We start from the raw sequence: 13,454 nt of genomic DNA, 5'->3' as shown, positions 1-13,454 counted from the left end.
GTTAATAGGAAGTGTTCCCTTGCTCCTGTCGCCACTTTTAGACAATTGTATTCTTTTAGCGCTATGTACATGTATGTTGCTCATGCACAGTGCTGGATCTGTAAATGTGAAACAAACCAAGCAGCTGGGGATCTTGAACAGTTATTTTGCCTGCGCTGACTAATATCCTTAGATGAGGACGGTGGGGGTTGGAAAGAGATGAGTTCCGGCCACGTGTCTTTGACGAGAGCATAAGATGGAAACAAATAGTTAAGTGGAAACAGAGTAAAACCTCCATTTAAAAATAGGTGGAATTGTGTGGTTAGAATGATATTTGTAAAAAATATTTTATAGGTTGGTGCAAGACATTTTGGGGGGGCTAGTGTTTTGGGTTGCTTACCTTAACACTTTAAATCACACAGGAAGGAAGGAAGTTCATGCAGCTTGTCTTAAGTGTCAGATGAGTGGAACACCGTGTTGTTATAAACCAAAAGGTCAATGCTTTTTGCAGAGCTTGTGTCTGAATGTCACATGCAAACACAGAGATGATGAAAGCTGCTTTGTTTGTTGTTTGGAATTGGCAGAAGATTTTGCCTATCCATGTCCAGACGGGCTGGTTTAAGATAGTGCTAACTATCTTAAACATATTCACTATTATTTCACTTAAACATATATGTATTAGTAGGTGTGCATATAACCAAAGAGCATTTTCTCATTTTCACTCATAGAAGGTTGATAAGTTTACCCCAGCTCTGAATCTCTAGCTGCTGTGCCACTTCTCGGGGGAAGGACTGCTAACGTCCTGCATATGTCTTTAAGCCAGAAGCATGAAGCCTATATCACTTCCAGACATAAATTAATTTGTTTGCATAAAAGTGGTTGGCTCAAGCCCATAACAACTGAATTAGTTGTCAGCTCCAGAGAGATGGTGTGATCAAACTCTACTCTGCCCTTCATGATATGGATAATATCTAACAACATAACATGACTGATTAAAAACCCAGACTGCATCATCTGTTCCCATCTTGTTATGCCTCTGCATGATCAGGGTGACAGAGTTTCTCTCTAGAGCAAACACAGACTCTGGGGCACTGGCCACTGTGAAGACAAAATGGTAACAGTGTGCTATAAAACGACTCATGAGAGAGGGCACATTTTCATGAAGTCTGCACATAATCATATATGTGTTTATTTAACTATTTACTTTCATTTTGAGTCACTGTGTTAGATCACTTTGAGTACACTGCTGATTTTGCAAAAGTGTCCAGACACTGATGTTGCAGCAGATATGTACCTGTGTGGAGGAGGGCAGCAAGGAGAGACAAAGTCCACTTTGGATCCATTTCTGTACCTTCAACAAGCCTCTTTCTCCTTGTCAAGACAAAGACAAACTGATGAAGCTGGTGACAACAAGTAGATCACTGGAAATATAAGACAGGCGATAGCCGATAGGTCGCCCACAGGAACTAGCAGCACGCCTGACATGATATTTTAGTTTTTAATTGACGTGAAAAATGCCTAAATCTCAAAAGCGATATAAGTGCTTAATCTGCTGTTACTGAAACGCCAGCACATCTCTGGAGTTACCATAGATTTACGCCAGCACCAGCACGTCTCTGGAGTTACCATAGAGTTAGGCCAGCTCCAGCACATATCTGGAGTTACCATAGAGTTACGACAGTATTGTGGTCAGTATACAACTGTGAACTGTACCGACTTTGACTGTACTTCTGTCATCTTGCTGCACTCCCGTCATTTCACTGTTTTATTTTGCATGGCTTCCTGATGTGTCTCTTTGACTGTGATTGAGTCTGTGATAAATCTATAATACATTTTGGCAAATTTTTGTTGGTTCTCATTACCATTATATTTAGAAATAACATTTTGCTGCCCATGCAAAGATTCAGCAATATTGTCAGGACCAAGTCAGGGACTCGGGCGCAGACCAAGACAAGTCTTTTCAAAGACTGGGAAACAGTTCAGGACAACAGGAAAGTTTGTCACCAAGAAAGCAGTCAGACCGAGGCAGACAATCCTAAATCTGTTAGGCCACAACGCAGTGAGAAACTAAACAGGCAGAGATCAAAACCAAAAAAACAGGCAACAGTAAAAAAAAAAATCAAAGTATTTCACAAAGGTCAGGTTAGTACTAAGTACAAAAAGGACTGAGACGATGTGACAAACTAAACTTGAAAGAGGAGGGTATACACAGAGTGATCCAAACAAAAACAAAAAAAAACAGATGAACAAGGAAAATGGCAGGAATTTCCCAATGACAGGAAGTAGACCGAACAAGCTGAGGGGTGAGGTCCAGGGCACATGCCAGGGAAAACAAAAATAAACCCGCAAGCGTCAAACACTGGCAGTCAGGAGGAGACCGACAAATACAGCCAAAATCAAAACTGAAACTATCTATGACGGTTCACAATGGAGATTTTTTATATTACATCCTTATTAGGATAACCTTATGATATTTCATTTAGAAATACAGTGACTTTAACATCTTGTAGCCTATGCAAATATTTACCTATACAGCCAAAATCAATTCTGAAACCATCTTTATGACGGTTCACAATTGAGATGTTATTATGTTGTATGTGATAGAGCTGCATTTATTACAGTCAGATACAGTGCCATTGCCACCTACTGACTTTTCTTGGTATTAAAATCATGAATTGTCCTCTGAACTCGAGATTTACTTCTTTGGCCATATCACCCAGCCCTAGTCACAAGAATGCTCTGTGAGAAGCTATATATAAACAATATAAACAGTGTTTTAACATATATGTTGTTATACCTGGTTCATATTGTATTTTCTTCCTGATGGATTCACGTCTACATTAAAAAAGCATTTACATCTATATCTAAGGATTTACGGTGAGTTGTGACAGCTCCCTGTCAAAGCGGCGGGTGAGTGTGAGATGACTGCAGCGGCTGCCGTGGGTGGAGGAGGTCAACGGAATGATCAGGGGGCTCGATCTACCTCCGCCCACGCATCAGAAGACACGGCGGAGTCCCAGGCACGCCTCTTCTGGGGCTAGTGAGTACACCTAGTGAGGTATTGCCATTCCCTGGCTAAGGGGGCGGAAAATGACATGGGGTCGCAGTAGGCGGTATTGTTGCTTACCCCCACAACAAGGTCCCGTTCATCACCAGTAGAGTCAGCCAGGCCACACGGAACAGGAGGGACCGGGGGCAGGACGTGGTTGTGGTGGGGAGGACTTCTCTATCAGACTTTTGCCACGCCAGCCTTAGCAGACACGGGGTTAAGGGTCACAGTGGTCTGGCGGAAGGGGTCCCAGTGGGGACACGGCAGGAGGACACAACAGTTCAACTCTGCACAGTAAGTGGTGAGCAAGCACCAATGAAGGGGAGAGGGCAGCTGATGTTGACAGTTGGGGGGAGGAACAGGAGACACCCTGTGTGGGTAGCGGATGTACAATATATTTGTGGGATTATGGCTGTTTTATGGAAAATGCTGTGTGGGGAAAAGCAAGCAGAAAGGCCTTGCATGGAGACCCTGTACAGCCGCACCTGAGTCTCAGCTAAATTCTCAGCAGGCTACACGTGTTCCAGCTGCTCCCGTGTGTGCTGCAGGGGCCTGGGCCGCAGTACAGGAATGCTGTGAGGGTGTGCTGGACAGTGGAGAGAAGAGAATGGCAGCCCTGCGTGAGATTTGGCAAAGGAGCACCGGTGACCTGGATACACAGGAGCAACTGTGGCAGCTGCTGATTGACTTCCGCGACAGCTTCGGCGACCTCTCTCGTGCATCACTCAGTTGATACAGGTGATGTGGCGGCAATACGGCAGCGTCCACGCCGCATCCCTCTGGGTCGACAGGAAGCAGCGAATCTGGCTTTGGCTACAATGCAGCAAGCAGGCGTCACAGAGCCCTGTGAGAGCACCTGGGCATCACCTGTGGTTAGGGTGCCAAAAAAGGGAGCAGAGTGGCGCTAGGTGGCGAGGAGAAGCGCCACAAATTCACGTCCTTGCGGCTGATTGAGGGTGACCTCCAACGAGCATGGGAGGAGCCAGCAACCGGAAGGAAAGGTGGCAGGTGGTGGTGCCCAGAGGGATGCAGGAGGCGGTTCTCACAGACATGTATGGCTCTGCAGGCTCCGGGCATTTTGAAATGATGAAAACACTCCGGCGCCTGCGTCAGGCCTTCTACTGGGGACGGCTGAGAAGAGACGTTGAGGACTTCTGCCGGCGCTGTGATCTCTGCACAGCTCAGAAAGGGCCACTGGGCCGGTCCAGGGCCCAGTTACAGCAGTTCCCAGTGGGGGAGCCAATGCAGCGCGTCACCTTTCAACGATGGTCAACAGAACCACAAGGTGGCCAGAAGCAGTTCCTCAGTCATCCACAAATACATTTGATGTGGCACACGCTTTCTTTGGCACTTGGATTGCCGATTATGTACTCCCTTCAGACATGTCCTTGGACCGTAGGCTCTGAACTCCAACTTCCATCTGCTAGTTTGGGCGTTTCTCTCCACCACACCGCAGCTCATCAGCCACAAGCCAACAGGCTCTGTGTGCGTTTCCACAGCTCACTGAAGAGGTCTCTCTACGCCAGTCTCCTGGGTGACTCGGGTGGATACGCTTCCATGGATGATGTTTGCGGCCCTGAATAGTGCCAAAGGCTGACCTCCATTCATCCTCCTCTGAGCTTGTGTTTGTCCAGCCACTGGGTTTCCACGGAGACGTCATTCCTACCACAGCTATTCCCTGGTTAGTGAAAGACCAGCACTCCTCTCTCCTGGATGCTGCCTGCACATTTCTGCCATCCCCCTCCTCACTCCATGGTTTTCCACACACACACGTTCCATCTGACTTGCAGACATCACAGTATGTGTTCGTTCGCCATGAAACTCATCGAGGTCCCCAATACTTGGAGACAATACATTCTCATACAATACAATATAGCCCAGCCCATCTGGACATGGATCGCACCGTGGAGGTGACTCAGACACCCCACAGGGTCCGCCTGCCCAGCCGCCTGCAGGCTCTGAGAAAATGCAAATATGATTGTGGCGCAGCAGCAGGGGTCAGTTGTTGTGTTTTGTAACCTATGCAATTACATGGATGCCAGTACTTCCCCTTACGAAAGCAATCTTTGACTCTCCCACCACCTGCTGGAGGAGAAATACATATTGCCTAATAAGTCACAGGGTACACATTTTCTAACACCAATGAATTACTGACATGTAAAAATTCAGTCAATGTTCAAAATAAGTTGATGGTCTGCATTCATTCTGTGAAATGCACCTTAATGAGATTTAGGAAAACTCAACCACTTTCTTCCTGTCAAGGCCGAGAAGCAATATGACCACAGCCCACCATTTTGTGTGGAAAGAGTAGGTCAGAGAGAAGTGAGAAGTGAAGCAGAGTGAGAAGTGGAGAAGAATGACACTTTCAAAAAGCAGCTTAAAACCTATCTTTTTACCAAAGCATTTTATACATTTTCTGTGGGGTTGATACTAACTGTAACTTTCACTATTTTTTATATTTCAGAAGGGTTTTATTCCTTTTATACCTTTTATACCTTGTATCATGATTTTAGTAATTCAAGAAGCCTATCGGAACATCAGGTTCTGATACGATATTGATCATTATTTAACTCCATGTATTGCTCTTGCTGCTTGCTTTTATTGATTTTATGTAAAACACTTTGAACTGGAACTCTTGTACGAAATGTGCTATATAAATAAAGTCTTACTTACTTACTTACTTTATGCTGCATGGCTGACCTGAGATTTCTTGTTACTTCTGTCAGTCAAGGCAACTTAATTTCTGTGGCACCTTCCAGTCAACCAGTGTTGTACACATGCTGTCTACAAAGTGCTCAACACAGTGGATAAGACAATTCTGAGGTAATAAATACTAAAATTCAAGAGAATGCATAAAATAAACCAACAAACAATAAAATAATGGTGGGGAGTACGAGTACACATTTTGACATGTAACTGACGAAAAAAAAACGTAAAATGGTAAATGCTATGATGAAGGTGTATGGTAAGTGTGAAATTGACATATATGAGAAGAGTAAAAAACTAAAAGAAGCGCAATCAGCTGTTTAGAAATTATATTTCTAGCTTGAGCACAGTCTAATGCAGTGATGCTCTCTTACCACAAGATGGACCTCTGGTGACTATAAAACAGTATAATAATGATACCCTAGATTAATATATTCCACACTTTTATGAACTGAGCAGGGTGGTTCCATTTTCCTCCAGCTGACTGTGAAATGATGGTCGCAAATGATGAGGTCGCCTGTGATGAATACAGTGAAGGCAGGGTCAGTACCCCAAATTTAAATAGCTTACGTAGGCTACTCATTCAGTTAAACCACACCGACTAGGCTACTTCCGTAACGGCAGCATTTATCTCTCCCCCCATTTACCACAGCTCGCCACAAGTGTCCGCACGATGTATGCCAAGATATTGGTAAGAGAAAAACGTAATAATTTTAACTATAGGCTATTTGATGGAAATAACAGACATCGCAGGCAATTCCGCGTAGTCTACAAGCCAAATCCGGCATGCCTATTTAATATGCGCCTACGCTGTTTAGAAGGTAACAATAGTCTATTGTGAATCCAAAAGTCTGTAGATTTTGTTCTGTTTATGGCTAACAGAAACTGGTCCAATTTATCTGAGAGATACAGGCTGTATTCGCCTGAAGATAAAGATGCTTGGTTTGAAAAACTACACTGTAGGATACAAAACAAGAATTATGTAAACAATCTGTAAACACAGAATTATCAAACAATATTACTTTTCGTCATGTCAAGGGGATTTGCAGCTGAAGCAAAGAAGGATAACATGCACTTTCATTATTGATCTAAAAAGATTTGTTATTCATCCGTCTAATGATGCCTCAAGGGGTTTTGGTCTATTATCACTATAACCACAGGACCACACCCTCCCCAGACCCGTATATGTCTGCCCCTTCTCTAAGAACTATAAGAACCTACAAATGTCTGCCTCTTCTCTAAGAACTATAAGAACCTACATATGTCTGAACCTTCTCTAATAACTTACATTAGCAGTGCAGAGTTATCTGTAACACCTGGCCAAAATGTTGTATTGTGTCACTTTAAAATGAACAGGTTCACATCTTCCTATTTCTGACCCTTGTGCTGGCTGAAGAGGCTTACTCTGGTAAGTAACATAACCCTTTCTCATTGAAAAAGATTTCGTTAGTTGGCCCACCATTGTAACACTTGCTACTTCGTGTCACAAATTTAGGCAACCACAGTTTAATCATCTATGTTACGTTTGCACCGGGTCATGGATACTTACCAATGTACAGTTCTTATGGACTACTCGACGACTACAGAGTCTTCAGCTACGACAGCACTAAAGGGGACATCTCCAGTCCCTTCAGGGACCAGGCCTCTCTCTCAAATGTGTGGAGGGACCTTCAACACTGCACTGCCTTTAAGACCGACTACTTTAATCACTTCATGAGGCAAGCGAACGCATCCATTGGAATACATGGTAGGCTGTAATATGGATAATGTCATTTTGAGGTTTTTAATTGATGCTTTGGGTGTGTGGAGGCTATCCTATTAGCCTCAGTGTGGACGGCAAAGTGTTCCCAACGCGTTGCAAATAATCCTTAGTCCAGGCATGAACTCTCTTTGGGTGGTGTTCCCGTTTATTATAAAGGTATAAATTTGACATAAAATTGGTTCTTTCACCCAGTGCTGTTTGCCTATTAACAAGAGGCTGTCGGTGAAGTGGGTTTCAGAGCGACGGTAAGAACCGTGTGTTCCCCGCCATCCACACCTTTCCCTAATTGAGTAATCACACCTGTAGATATACCCAATTTCCCGTGACGTGCCACACCCAGTGCAATACTCCCCCAAGTGGCTAAAATAAGTAACGCTAACTAAAAGGTGGATAGAAATGGCTCCTACAGGGTGAAAGGATGCAAATGTAATGATTCTGTTTACTAGTAATTTTCAGCCATACCTGATTTGTCTTTCCCTTTATTTGTACCCAAGATGTTTTATGCAGGCCTGCCAGTTTTTGTATTTCAGTAATCTTGTGGCCTTTCATGATCAGATAGTATTCATTTTTTGTAATTTATTTAATTTGTGTTTCTGTATTCATCATGAACATTTCAGGTCCAATTCTTCAGCTGATGTACGGTTGTGAATTGAGCCAAGATAACAAAATGAAAGGAGTGTACGAGTTCTCTGTCAATGGGAAATACACCCTGTCATTGGACCATGACAATACACACTGGACCACACACCTTCCTCAAGCAAAAGACATCAAGAAGATCCTCGACGGATTTATACTGTGGAACAAGAGTAACCAAATATATATGCAACGTGACTGTGTTCCTCGTCTGAAACAGTTTTACATGCACAGTGTCACGACTATTCACCGCCAAGGTAAAGTATGTGAAAAGATTTCTTGATAACAGCGCCAGCATACTGGCATTACGTACAAACTACTTATGATAGATAATGTTTCAGCACGTACACCTTTAAAGCACCCAACACGTCTCAGTGCTTTAACAGAGGCAATGGTAATGGTATATGGTCACTTGTAGGACCATAGAGAAAGATACACTTTCATTCCAAGTAGCTGCCTAGGCTATGTACTGTGCAGTTCTGTGGTCCGAGTCAGACCACCCCACAAAAATGTAATAACAAAGCTTTCACAGAACGAGCATCGCCAAAAGACATGAGTGTGCCAGCTGTGCTGTTATTGGTGCTGGTGAGTCTTTTGATTTTTCGATGTCGATTTAGGTTTTTAGATTTAGATTTAGGTTTTTAGATACTGCTACTTTTCGATTAAATCTCATCACTGCTTCCGTAAATGGGTAATAACCACTTTTTACACTGTTACTTTCTCTCTCATAATTTTAACTTCTCACTTAATTTAGTAAGTGATGCCTATTTATGAGTAGTCAAATCACTCTTGGTACCTTATATCACTTAACAATGATATCTGCTTCCATGCTATGTTTGTGTACACCAGTGCTGACAAAATGTACCATTGAATCGTGACACCAGTGTTTACTTTCAGTTCTTTATACCTTGACCTGCACTTCTAAAGTGGTGCACTTCTAAAAACTTGTAAAACTGGATACCTTCTTTTAAGGTGCATTTTAGTGGAATAGAGTTGAGGGGTGGACAAGTTATGCTTTTTTTTTTTTTGGTTCTTGTGGTTTTCGAGGACAGTACAGCTAATTTAGTTATTTTTCATCTCTTTCCAACAAAACTGATATTAGATCAGATACCAAACAATGAGATCTTAACACAACACATCACCTAAATTCACAAAAGAACATTTCTCTTAAATGGTCAATTACTACCAGATTATGAAAAAATATGAAATTTGGGTTTTATGACAATACTGCAGTAGTTCAACAATGTCCACCTCAAAATGAATAATTAATTAACTTACAAATTTTAGCCAGAAGTATGAATAGCAGTCTTACACCAGAAGTATGAACAGTCTTACACAAAGGGAGAATGATGAATGTGGTTACGTTTATCAGGGGAAGTCCCACTTATTGTGTCATGCACGGTATTATTTCCAGAGTTTCTCCAGAGGTAATCATCGCCCCCAGCGCTTAAGGCCCAGACACACTCACTTGCGTGGTCACCAGGTTTTACCCAAAGGACATCTTGTATTTGAATGAAATCAAACACTTTGGTCCAGCTTTCAAATTGATGTGACCAAGAACACACTAAATGACTTAATTTCAGTGCAACATAAAAAGGATTTTTTTTGTTAACCGCACACAATATGAGCAAGAAAAAACATATTTGCAATGAGCAAGTTGTATTAACCGTTGTATTTATCAACTAGAGTTACAACAAAACACTGATAAAATTCTCAGTCAGTGCAACTAATGTAAGTGCAGTTCAGCTCTGTGTCCCATCACATGAATGTTGTGGTGCCACTCTAAAATCCCTCGCTTAGACAGTGCCTGTGGCTGGTGGCACAACATACTGTACACACACACTTGTCTTTTACCAAGTAAAAATAAATTCCTCCTCCCATTCTGGATGGAAATGGTAGGTTTTCGCCTTCTTTCGTGGAGCCTCAGCCATGCTCGTTAACTGCCAACAATGCCAGGCTATCACCATAGTGACGACGTTTGCGAACGTCAATCAGGCATAATGGGCCTCATTCTCGAACGCAGTTAAGAAGAAGTTAGGAAGACATTTCTTCTGAACTCCACTTACGTGGTTTTCAGGACAAATTTGGCATTCATTCAAGTTTTCTCATCTGGGATTCGTTCTTAGACCAGAATTTCAGAACGCTAAATAGCAGTCGTAAATCACCCAGAGATGCAATTCCTAAAAAAAACACTAGATGCCCCACAGGGGCCGCTCCTTGTTATAAGGGGCATTTAGTGGCAAGGGCTGAATTTGTGAGAAATCGTTGGTGATTACCTAACATTTGGAACATAAACGTATGTAGTCTCTGGCGGGCATAACATTGCTAAACTAACTAAGTGCACGGCACCTTCTGTACATGTATGGTGGGATGACTGCACGGTGTTAAGGCCTCTCTGCAGCCTGCTCTACAGACCTGTGCAGCCCCACTTAAAGCCAAGCTATGACTTAACTACGTAGTCATGTAACACAGGCCAGTCAACTGAATGACAAACATAGATGCAAGATTCCACAAAAGCATATGGTTTATTTGAGCACAGTTTAAAGGAAAGGGACAACGTTCACATCAACTCTACAGACATCAGATTTAAATAATTATAATAATAATAAATATGAGTATATTTGTTTCACTAACAATTACATTTCACATTTATAGTCATGATTCTATGAGGCATCGTGATGTCCTAAAATAAATAAAAGGACTACACGAACACTGCAAATGTAAGTGAATAAATAAATAAGCACTAAACTCAATCGTGTGGATATAGCCACAGTGGAATAGAATGGACACATCTACATTCTGCAACGGTATCTGCACCTCTGCACCGGTGAAGTTAGGTCTCAGTTTACTCGACCGGTGCTCGCTTTCCGCTTTGACATAATTTGAATCAGTCTGAAGTTGGTTTTGCGTTGCCTGTGGAGTCTGTCGATTATGCACACGTCTCTTCAGTTGCATGCCCTTATAAGGAACTGGCGGGGCGTTTCTGTATGCAAATCCAGGTGCACGAGAACGCGCGTTCAATTTAAGAATCCTCATTCGGGGGAGCACAGCTGAGAACACTTTGGCTGTGTAAGAACCCATTTTCAGGCGTTCAGGCGAGATCTTTTCTGACGTTGGTCTTCCGAAGTCTGTAAGAAAACATTTCAGAAGACACTTCAGAAAATGTTCTAGAATGAGGCCCAATAATACAATGTGTTTCTGAATTTATTTTTATTTTATTTTGGAGAGCGTCAGGGGAAGTCTCCGAGATCGACCCGATCGCGATCGACGGGTTGGCGACCACTGCTTTAGAGGATGCGGACGTTATGTCTGCTTGGGGGGAGTTTGTGGTGGTAAGTGTGTCTGGGGGTCAAGGTGTGAATGTGGAGGCAGGAGAGGAAATGCCAGGCAGAGGGGTCTAGTTGGAATGCTAATACGTCTGGCTCCAACCATCTGGTGTGGCTGAAGCTAAAAGGGTGGGGGGTTTATTAATATGGTATTAATATGTGAAATACACCAAAATCTAACAGTATGAATAGCAGTCTTACACCAAGGGAGAATGATGAATGTGGATAAGTATGAAAAACAGTCTTACACAAATGGAGAATGATGAATGTGGATAAGTATGAAAAACAGTCTTACACAAATGGAGAATGATGAATGTGGATAAGTATGAAAAACAGTCTTACACAAAGGGAGAATGAAGAATGTGGTCACGTTTATCAGGGGAAGTCCCACTTATTGTGCCATTAATAGAAAAGTTTAACTATGTTGTTATTATTTATAATCAATAGAATGCTTGTGTAAGAGACACAAGTGAAATGCTGAAAGAATGTGTTCTGTGAAATGCTCTTGCTGCAATAAACACATCCTGTTTTCATGTTTCTGCACAAGATATTCTGAGCTAAAGGCCAGTTTCGGTTGAAACCACTTCTGCAAATCGATATCTTGCACGGACAGACATTTACAGAATATGAACATGCCCATAAAAGCTTATGTGAGAGCACTTGTTTAAAAGCTGGCTGTGCTCAGCTGTTCTTTGGAGTCGTGCATGATCTTGTTTGTGTCATCTCTCCCCTTTTGCAAAAGATAAAGCAACAACAAATTCTGATCGCTGGTCTCTGTATCATTAATATTAACGCCTTAATATTAATTTATCTAACAGTCATACACTGTATGATTTCCACAGTTTCTCCAGAGGTAGTCATCGCCCCCAGCGCTGAAGGCCCAGACACGCTCACTTGCGTGGTCACCGGGTTTTACCCAAAGGACATCACGGTTGAGTGGGCCCTGGATGGGGAGCCTGTTTCCTTTAACGTGCTGTCCACGGACGTCTTGCCCAATCACGACCTGACCTACCAGATACGCAAAACTCTCACAGTCTCAGCTCCCGAAGGCAATTACTCCTGCAAAGTGGAACACCGCAGTCTACCCCAACCTTTGGTCATCCACTGGGGTATGTTGGGGTTGCATAAAGCCCAGAATGCTTCTACAATAATCACTATCCATGTTGGTTCATGATGTGTTACTTGTAGCTCAGCTGGTAGAGCGAGGTGCTAACCACACCAAGATTATGGGTTCAGTTCCCAGGTGACACACATACTGATCTTAATGTATGTCTTTACTGTATTTCAAGTCACTTGGGATAAAAGTATCTGCTATAATGAATAAATGTCAATGTAAGTATTTCTTCAATGCCAGAATAATATGGTGGTGTCAGGCATTACCTTATTGTTCAGATCACCTGGCACACCTGTACTAAACAATGAAAAAAGACAAGAAAAGGAAGGCTAGCAGGTCTTCATCAACATCCTTTTCTCATTATTTCTCCAGATGGGCCTCAGAAAGAGACACTCCCCTTGCATCCAGGGGCAATCGCAGCATCAGGTCTGTTCGCCGTGGTGTTGGTAGTAATATTTGTGTGTAAAATGTCTGCATGGATGCATTGTTTTGGTAGTTGAAATGCTTCCTCTGATCATCATATGAATGCACTTTTATTTATTCAATAATATGTAACCTGGGTTTAGCCCTTGTGTTAGTATTTTCCAAATATTCAATAAGTGTTATGTTACAAATAGGGCCCACTCATTAAAAATGAATAAGTTGTTATGATGTGCCTAACTCCAACTGTAAAAATAACTGGGAACTATATTGTGTGCAAATACTATAATATTTATTAGAGCAGACTTATAGACTATTTGGTGCATGTATATGGCTGGCCAGCAACCCTTAATAAAATAAAAATTTATAAAAAAAAAAGTATTTAGTTGTTTTGTGTTGTATCAATCTGCTGCAGATGTTTACAATTTATCAGGGTAACAGGCACTGGTTACTCGGCCAGTTACT

At 42.4% G+C, this 13,454-nt stretch overlaps 1 protein-coding gene across 1 annotated transcript; it reads left to right on the top strand.

Annotated features, from left to right (window-relative positions):
- Nucleotides 1-6,329: 6,329 nt before the first annotated feature.
- LOC116219517 (hereditary hemochromatosis protein homolog) lies at nucleotides 6,330-12,676 on the top strand. The gene is made up of 5 exons (XM_031562839.1): nucleotides 6,330-6,425; nucleotides 7,091-7,142; nucleotides 7,230-7,481; nucleotides 8,114-8,386; nucleotides 12,298-12,676. Exons 1-5 carry the CDS (start codon nucleotides 6,408-6,410, stop codon nucleotides 12,627-12,629), a joined length of 927 nt encoding a protein of 308 aa, XP_031418699.1. The 5' UTR covers nucleotides 6,330-6,407; the 3' UTR covers nucleotides 12,630-12,676.
- Nucleotides 12,677-13,454: the final 778 nt, after the last annotated feature.

This window comes from Clupea harengus, chromosome 25, assembly GCF_900700415.2.
Source record: "Clupea harengus chromosome 25, Ch_v2.0.2, whole genome shotgun sequence".
Taxonomy (NCBI): Eukaryota; Metazoa; Chordata; class Actinopteri; order Clupeiformes; family Clupeidae; genus Clupea; species Clupea harengus.
This window is presented reverse-complemented; position numbering and strand designations above follow the sequence as displayed.

Coding starts and splice junctions, on each gene's coding strand:
- LOC116219517 (XM_031562839.1), top strand. Junction 7,482..8,113: donor CGCATCCATTGGAATACATG/GTAGGCTGTAAT, acceptor TGAACATTTCAG/GTCCAATTCTTCAGCTGATG. Junction 8,387..12,297: donor CACGACTATTCACCGCCAAG/GTAAAGTATGTG, acceptor TGATTTCCACAG/TTTCTCCAGAGGTAGTCATC.